At 35.0% G+C, this 10,000-nt stretch overlaps 1 protein-coding gene across 1 annotated transcript in view; it reads right to left on the minus strand.

Moving 5' to 3' along the window:
• Positions 1–9,366: 9,366 nt before the first annotated feature.
• LOC137622606 (KRAB-A domain-containing protein 2-like) overlaps positions 9,367–10,000 on the minus strand; it is a 1,194-nt gene continuing 560 nt past the window's right edge. The window contains exon 1 of the mRNA XM_068353210.1: positions 9,367–10,000. This exon is cut by the window's right edge and continues 560 nt beyond it. Within this exon, the coding sequence (XP_068209311.1) occupies positions 9,367–10,000 (634 nt within the window).

A 10,000-nucleotide genomic window follows, 5' to 3' on the forward strand; every position in this document is an offset into this window, starting at 1 on the left:
TATATAATACACACACACACACACACACATATCTCTATATATATATATATATATATATATATATATATATATATATATATATATATATATATATATATATATATATATGCGTGCGTGTACTTATTACCTCCATGCGCACATGCGCTCTTAACCTTTCGTGACTAAGACACCTAAAAAGTATAAGAAGGAAAGTGAGAAAACAGAATGAAAAGTTTTCGGAAGTGAGGATAAAAACATCTGGAAACAGATGAGACACTTACTAGCTGGAAGCGGGTTAGCTTTTATCTGCAAATGGTTTCTGGAAGGAGAAGGTGGGTAAAATAGAAGAAAACTTTTGTTTTTGGCGTGCACTGTTAAAAATTCCCCGAAAAAAAAAATAACAGTAAAAATCCTGGAATAAATATTGCCAGGCACATAACGTGACTTGAAGGAGTGATATTACGGTCACCAGCCCGTAAAAGGTAATAGCAAAGTAGGGTCAAATTGCGGTCGCATATATTTTACTGAAATACGACTGGGAACAGTATATTTTTACGGAGAATTTCTGATTAAAATTACGGTCTTTTTTTTTTTTAACAGTGTGGTATATGAATTATTTTGGTTGAAGATTATGAAGAAAAGAAGAGATTATTGTGGCTACAAATATTTATAGAAATCTCTGTCAAAAAGGAAAGTAAACTATCATTGGTCAATCTGTTTCCTCCCAAGAGAACTGACAGAATAGAGTCCAATGCAACATCTCTAATATCAATAGGGAATCTTGAAGATCTTAGCCAACAAAGACATCTATATTCAGAGAGCTGGAGTGAATGCAAATTAAAGGTGAAAGGTGTGGCATTTATAAGGGGCTCAATACGCTACTGATGACCCTTCTGTTATAGTTTGGATATGAATTTACACAGGGACTATCATCTGAATCTTTTGTTGTAGTCAATCCTTTTTGGAAAACATCTAATGTTGAAGGATTATATATATATATATATATATATATATATATATATATATATATATATATATATATATATATATATATATATATATATACACATGTATGTATATTTATAGATATGATATTATGTATAATATATTATTATATAAATTGTGATTGTGCATTATATATATTTTATATATCTCATATGTAATACTTACACACACACGTGTATATATATATATATATATATATATATATATATATATATATATATATATATATATATATATGTGTGTGTGTGTGTGTGTGTGCGTGCATGTGTGTATGTGTGTTTTTTTGTTTGTTTGTTTGTTTGTTTGTGAGAGAGAGAGAGAGAGAGAGAGAGAGAGAGAGAGAGAGAGAGAGAGAGAGAGAGAGAGAGGGTTACAAGGATTTTGGATGTATCAAAGACTTTTAAGTCCGTCCAGGGAGACTCCATTTGCTCTCGGGTAGAACAATTTACTTTAAACGTTTAGAGAATTTTTATGATCTCGTCTAACTTATTCTTGAACTCGTTTACCTAAGTGTTACTGTTTAATACATCCACTAGAAGTCTGTTCCATGTATTTCCTATTTTGTATGTAAAGAATTACAACATTCAGTGGTGTTGTATCTTTTCAATTCCAGTTTTAACCTCTTGGTTGATTTATGCTGAGCGTGACTAGATTGTTGTAATCTACAATTGTTATTCCTTTAAGAATTTTTAATTTTGAATATTTATTCCAGTCTAACTATAGAGTATTCTTGCTTGACGCTACACTCGGCCATACTATGCTATATTGTTTTTTATTTTTTTTGTTAAATGGTCTGTTGGGTAGGCTTAATAGAAGGGCCATGGATGCCTGGTGGTTTCTCAAGGGTTTGTGTTATCCTTATCTGGTTCTTTATCTTTTTAAAACCATCCTTACTGTTCTCTCTTCAGTTGAATTGGCTATCCTAGAGGGTGTTTAGCCTTGCTTGGTGTATTGGCTCCGCCATGCTGACCAGATTTTCCGACTTTTTATCTTAAGTCTATGGGTTTTATCAATCAATTTATTTATATTTCTGTACATTCTATTGTTATCCTTATTGTTGATTTATTTTCTAAGTATATTGTATCTTTTTTATTGCAATTAATTCTTATCCTGTTTGGAGACATTGAGCAAAATCCTGGACCAGTACGTCATAGACTTCGTCAGTGTCGTCTACTGTATTGCAATATTCGTGGTCTGCATGAAAATATTCCAGACCTTACAGTTGCGTCCAGAGAGTATGATAGTCTTTGTGTTCCAGAACTTTTATCTCTAGTATTAGGCACTCATCTGAGCTTCTTATAACTGGTTTTAAGAAGCCAATAATTTTGAAACGCAGGCCATTCTTAAAGCCAGGGAAATATCGGTATGCAATATATTAGGACTGAATATCCTGCTTGTCATAAGTCCTGCTTTGAATGTGGATGTCATGAGATTCAGGTAATAAAATTTTGTGTTCAATCTACACGAATCCAAATATGGATGATTTTATCTTTGTCTTCTTACCATTATGGCTAAGATACAAGAAGATGATAAAAAGGCCTCTTTTGTTTTTGTTGGTGATTTCAATGTTCACCATAGGGAGCGGTTAAGTTCTATCTTTCTTACTGATCGCCATGGCTTAAGAGCTTTAGACTTTGCCTCTGAATCAGGCTGTGAGCAAATCAAAAGTGAAGCTACTCACAGGTCTGGTAACTGCTTGGATCTAGTATACACCGACTCCCCTGGAATTATAACAAGTAAGGTTGGTTCTCCAGTTGGGACATTTGATCATGCCTTGATTTCATTGCTAGTAGGGACTGAGCAGTCTGTCCCTGATGCGCCATACACGTGTAAGATTTGTATAAAAACTCAAGCAGACTGAAATGGGATTTTGCATGATCTTTTGGGCTTGAATTGGACACAATTGTATAATTGTGTTGATCCTGTTGTTCCTTTGAATGAGAATCTAGTCAACATAATTGATAGGCGTATCACTTCTCCTGTGCTAAGGTATCGAGTAAAGGACAAACCGTGATTCAATGATGATTGTAGACGTGCTTATATAGAGAAGCAGGAGGCCTATCATCTTTGGAAGGGTAACAGATCAGGTTTTATTTGGAAAAACTAGTACAACCCAGAAAGGTAGGTGGTGGACTACCCTTAAATCTGCACTCTTTCGTATAGAAGCAACAGTTCCTCCTTTATTTAATCCAGATGGCTTAGTCACGAACTGTCCAAAGGAAAAGGCAACCCTTTTGGCTGATGTGTTTGACAGTAAGCAGAATAATGGAAAACTTGATCTTCCTCATTCCTGTTTCCCTGAGGCTAAACTAACTAGTTTAGCTTTTCGATTTCGTGAAATTAAAGCTACCTTGATGGACCTTGATGCTTATGGAGGTGTACCCCCAAATGGTATTTTTCCTTTGTTTATTTTATAAAGACTGAAGATTTCCAAGCTCCAAAGTTATCTGTTATTTTGCGCAAGTTAGCAAAAAGAGGAGCTTTTAGCACTTGTTGGAGAATTGGTCATGTTACACCACTATGTAAATGTGTTTCTGATAGTTCAAGTCCAACTGATTACCGTCCAATTTCCATGACACCCATATTATCTAAAGTTTTTGAAAGTCTTTTGACTAAACGCTTAAATAGGTTTGCTGAAGGTAATCATCTATTCCCTAGTTTGCAATTTTGTTTTCGTAAAGGCCTTGGAGCATAAGATGCCCTTCTCACAATCTCCAATGCTGTATAGAAATCCTTGGGCTTATAGCATCCTGCTTTTCCAACTAGGGTTATAACTTACCTTGTAATAATATTAATGATTAAGGGAGGGTCGTTGATTCTACCATAGTGAATACGTTGTGATATTTGCATTCTTCAGTTCGGCTTTTTCCTAATAGTTTGTTATAAGTTTACCCTCCGAATCTCTTAATGAGAGAGAGAGAGAGAGAGAGAGAGAGAGAGAGAGAGAGAGAGAGAGAGAGAGAGAGAGAGAGAGATCTTCCCCAGGATTAGACATATTGTCCCGTATGGAATATGTAGTTCCATCCTCTCCAAGGCTTCGTTTCCCAATCTACCAAATGACTTCCAGCAATGTTAAAAGTTTTGGACAATTCGTCCGCTACGATGTTTCTCAGGGGAAGCGAATTATTGAGACCTGTGGAAACTAAAGTAGGATACTTTGATTAAATTACGAATCCTGAATGGTTTTACGTAGCTACAATAACCTCTCTCTCTCTCTCTCTCTCTCTCTCTCTCTCTCTCTCTCTCTCTCTCTCTCTCTCTCTCTCTCTTAAATTATTGATGGGGATTTTGTCATCTGATCTATTTGATAAACATGTTGCAATGTTAAGTTAATTACGAAAAAGAAACACTCTCTCTCTCTCTCTCTCTCTCTCTCTCTCTCTCTCTCTCTCTCTCTCTCTCTCTCTCTTTTGCATTCCAAATCAACCGGCATCATTAATGATAATATCTTTATTGTAGAAATTTGTTAATAACCTCTGTCTCTCTCTCTCTCTCTCTCTCTCTCTCTCTCTCTCTCTCTCTCTCTCTCTGCATTCCTAATCAACCGACATCGGGAATGATCCTATCTTTACTGTAGAAATTCATTAATAACCGAGAATGAGGGACTCCTTAAGAGGCTTATTCATATGATCAGTTGAGAAAGGCGATATGGTTAGGAAGAAAAACTCGCTTGATTATGTAGTAGTCCAGATTACGAAATCGAATAAGCTGATTGGTGATGCTTCTCGACGCTTGTATTAAGTAACAAGTGAAAAGGAGTGATAATTTGTAAAAAGGATTCTGAATTTTTATTTATATCTAATTCGGTCATTGGAAAAGTGTTACAGTTTGTAGAAAAAAAAGCTGGTTACAGATTTATATCTAATTCAGTCATTAGAAAAGTTTGATAGTTTGTAGAAAAAATGCTGGATAGAGATGTATATCTAATTCATTCATTGAAAAAGTTTTAAAGTTTGTAGAATGGATATCAAATCTAGATTTATATCTAATTCAGTCATTGGAAAAGTGTTACAGTTTGTAGAAAGGATACTGGTTACAGATTTATATCTAATTGAGTCACTGGAAAAGCGTTTTAGTTTGTTGAAAAGTTGTTGACTATCGATTTATATTGAATTCAGTTCATGGAAAATTGTTTTAATTTGTAGAAAGGATATTGGTTACAGATAAAGTGTTACAGTTCGTAGAAAGAATGCTAAATTTTGATTAACATCTAATTCAATCTTTGGAAATTTGTTACAGTTTCTAGAAAGGGACGCTAAATTTTGATTTATATTTAATTCAGTCATTGGAAAAGTGTTTCACTTTGCAAAAAGGATGTTAAATTTTAATTTATATATAATTCAGTCATTGGAAAAGGGTTATAGATTTATCTCTAATTCAGTTCATGGAAAAGTGTTCTTGTTTGTTGAAAGGAAGCTGTTCGCAAACACAAAACACACAAACGGGGGTTAAAACATAACCTCCTTCCAACTTCGTTCGCGGAGGTAAAAAGGACTGACAGCAGTAGAAATTAATGTTTTCCAGTACATCTCTCAATAGGGAAATTGATATATGGCAATTTAATTCCCTTACGTACGAATTACGGAAAATGTGACCTTTGACCTACGCTTCAACCCACGTTTCAGAATTTGGACGTACAAAGCCGTTTTATTTATTCCATTGGGAAATACATTTTGTTCTGTGCTATAGAATCCTGGTTAATTATCATAATCAACCTCAATTCAGTAGCTTTAAACAAAGTTTAACATATTTCTCTTTCTGTGGTTGATTTGATAATTACTGAATAAGTGGGTGACATTCTTGCACTGTTCATCATTGTGGCTTAATTAACGTGAAATTGCTTTTTGATCTCTATCGCATTAATGACTATTATTTCATATACTTAATTTCATCAAGGGTAATGGATTACTGAGTGGCTACTTAACAGGATTTTAACATTAACATAATGAAAATATTTTTATTTTTGAAGTGGTTGCTGGAAATTTCTTACATTTTTACCATACGGTTTATCCAGATAGTTATGTCATCTCTGGTAGTCTCTCGCTCTCTCTCTCTCTCTCTCTCTCTCTCTCTCTCTCTCTCTCTCTCTCTCTCTCTCTCTCTCCCTAGGTGAGGTTGATGATCCTATACCCTTCGTCATCATGGCTACTACCAACTACAGTCATCAAATTATCAGTTACATAAATTAACTCACTGTTTAGGTCAACAAAGGCACATTTGGATTTAATGGTCTGCGCCCAATCCCTCCAGCCTTGGTCAGGAATCGAACCAGCCTCATCTTTGTGGTAGTTTGTTTCTAGATGTTCGTGCTTTTTCAACCAAGTTATGTGGGATTCCAGTGGGTTGTTAATTACACCAACCTTTGTCAGGATTCGAGCCAACCTCATACTGGAATTAGTTCATGTTTTCAGGTGTTTATGCTTCTTTTCAACCAAGTTATGTGGGATTTCATTAGGTTGTTAATTACACCAAAGAAATGTGAAATTAGCTCATGTTCATATTCAAGGGTTCATTAATTATTGGAAAATTACCAATTAATTAATAGTAACATCGGGCTATGTTACAGCACTCGTAGGAATGAAATTATAAATGTATATTGCATTTTCATAAATATACTTTGACCCAACTTTATTACATTAATTTTAATGTAAGTGTAAGATTGTTTGAATGGCATGGTAAACACGACTGTAATACAGTATGTAATTTTGAAATGTTCTTTCTGTAATATGTAATTTTCTAAATGCGCTTTCTGAAATATGTAATTTGGAAGTGTTCTTCAAGATCTGTTTTCCCAACAAAATTTACATTCGTTAAATTCGATTGAATTTGTGTATAAATAATTCAGATTAATTGCTTTTGTTGTAATAGTAAAATTGTTTCATTAGAAAAAATTTACATCATAATTGGTTCATTTTCTTTAAGATATTTTTTTTCCAATAGAAACTTTTCCGCTCGTTAAATTAAAATAAATTTGTACATTAAACAACTCAAAGTAATTGCATTTGTTGTAATTATAAAGCAATTTTGTATTGGAAATAGTAAAAGCTACCGTTGAATTGAATTAAATCGATTACTTTTAAACTGCCTTGACCTGGGAAATTGAGAAAGTTTTCGTTTTAACTTTTGTGAATCTAAATTTGATACCGCCTCTGGACCATCACTTTTGTCTTGACCCAAAATTTATTTCGATTCAAGTTGTGAATATGGTGAAAAGTACCAAATGAAACCTCAACTGCATTGTTTAACAAACGCTTCCTCGATTAAGCCTGCACTTTTTTTCTTTTTATTTCCTTGCTTCCTTTCCTCACTGGGATATTTTTTTTTTCCTGTTGAAGCCCTTGGAATTATAGCATCGTGCTTTTCCAACTAGGGTTATAGTTTGGGTTTTAATAACAATAATAAAAGTATTATTATTAGTGTTATTATTAGCATTAGAATTATTATTATTATTATTATTATTATTATTATTATTATTATCATTATTATTATTATTCCCTCGAAGCATGTAGGCTCGGCATCCTTGAAGACCTTTATCGACGGCTTGACAACAGTCCAATACGATATCCATGTCCTGAGGGTTTCCGGAGGCTGCGTTCGCCTCAGCCCGAAGGATGTGCAGAAGAGCGGTTTGTTCTTTGTTGTCCGAATCTATTGCCAAGGCATCTGTGAAAATGGCCATGGCCTCATCGAACCTTTAATTTTTATGAGCCAATAACCCATCCTTTAATAACTTTCCCCGCTGATCTTCCTTCTTATTTTCCGTTTCCTTCTTACACTCGTTCTTAATTTTTTCATTCTTCTGCTGTTCGTTCCTGACAAGGTTGGAAACATTACCAAGCGTACGACTACCGGTCTCAATCCTTCCCTCGGGTAGGGAGGAGGGAGGGTAGTCATGCCCTAGCCAGTGGGGGTACCACGAGAGATACACTCGGAAACCACAATCTCCCGCAAATTGCCGAAACTTCCATGTTGTAGTTAGGAAAGGGGGGGAGGGGGTGAGAGGGGCTAAATCTTAGTATGTACATATCTATCTAAATATTTAGCTTGCTAGCGATTTGCTACAGACTAGCTGTTATTGTCTCTGGTATTAAATTCTGTATACCGTGGCACATTGGAATAGTGTGCCTGGACTAGTGAGAGTTTTATCTGAATATTGTAAACAATAGAATGCTACCAGAAGAGAAAGCTGTCGATTGTTGTGAAATTATCAATGCTCGCTTCGTTAAAGTAGTTAACAGATCCCATGCTTTGTGGTGAAGCTTGTGTGTAATATATGTATATATATACACATATATCTATCTATCTATCTATCTATCTATATATATATATATATATATATATATATATATATATATATATATATATATATATTACATATACACACATATATATATATATATATATATATATATATATATATATATATATATATATATATATATATATATTTATATGTTACAGTCAAACTGTGAAATCAGTTATTTCGTGAAATGACTAAAACTGTTAGTCAAACTGTTAGTCATTTCATGTAATGCCTGTAGGGGTCAGTCAATTCATGAATTGACTGAAAATTCCAGCCTTTTCGTGAAACGACTGAATTTGGTGACCAGACATTTCACGATATGACTGAAGTCATTTGTTATTGAGCTTTATATGTTTGAAAGGCGAAAGTAACTGTTTTGTACTCTTATCATTTTATTCACAAGAAAATTCACACATATAAATATCACTAGTTAAAAAGTAAACGACTAGCAATAGTAATATCAATATTTACGATAATTGCAAGAATAAATCACCTGGTATGATAATTTTATTCATAAGAAAATCACAAATATAAAAGCACTAGTTAGAAATTAAATCAATAGTACGATAGAACAATCAAACAATAGTAAAAACACATGACATATCAATTACATATTTATTTATTTACACAGTTGAGGCTATTGTGGCATCTACTATTGCATAGCTGTTTAGATTTGAAACATTTGCATCTGTTTGTTTGACATTTTTGGGACCATTACATGAACACTTAACAAAACCTTGTCCTCCACTGATAGAGGATTTGACAACGGCTTCTCGGAGAGAAATTTCAATGTCATTGTTAATGTCCCTTTCTTTCAGCAATCTCTCAGGACAAATGTCAAACTGATTCCTGGAATAGCTTCCTTTTAGAATACCACTTTTGGTGGCCACTCTGTATTGGTCGTTCATGCTCCTACTCACAATAACACCTAGGATATTCCTTGGGTCTCCACGAACTCGATCAACCAATGGAATTGGAAGAGCAATGTTGTCTCCTATCTCACCTGCTACTAATTCTGTTCGGCTCCTCTTAACCATACGTTCTGCTTGTTGTCTCTGAGATTCACTTGCTGCTAATCGTTAGGAGCTGATGTTGTTGTGAAGTTGATCAAGGTTCCTTTGATGTTGGGATAGTGGCTCTGGCTCTTGTTCAGACTCATTCATTTCAGCTTTGGGTGGTTCTCGCTCGGGTTCATTGACATCAGCTTCTGCTTCTGATTCAGGCTCGTTGGCATCTGTTTCTTGCTGCTGAAGCATTGTTATAAGGTCTTGCTCAGACTGCAGGCAACTGATGATTTCTTGTGGAAGTGATGTTGACGTCAGTCCAACTCGGGCATTCACACCGAACATTGCAGCATATGGACTTCTTTTGATCCCTGCATGGTAAACCGAATTCTTGGAAAACTGAACAAATTTGATGCCTGTAGCCCAGTCCGTTGAGTTGTTGTCAGCCATCCACGCTACAAGCATGTCTTTTATGTCACCATTTGCTCGTTCAACAGAGCCTTGGCTCTGTGGGTGTCTAGGCTTGCCGTGAACGATTGACAATTCAGGCCACAAAGAACGTAGTTCAGTAATAATCCGAGCAGTAAACTCAGATCCATTGTCTGATTGAAGGATTACAGGAGCACCCAGAAGCAGAAAGATATCAGCAAGTTGGAATGCTACTTCAGCTGCACGCTTTGATGTGAGCGGACGTAGAACGCAGAACTTT

Source organism: Palaemon carinicauda, chromosome 29 (genome assembly GCF_036898095.1).
Source record: "Palaemon carinicauda isolate YSFRI2023 chromosome 29, ASM3689809v2, whole genome shotgun sequence".
NCBI classification, from domain to species: domain Eukaryota; kingdom Metazoa; phylum Arthropoda; class Malacostraca; order Decapoda; family Palaemonidae; genus Palaemon; species Palaemon carinicauda.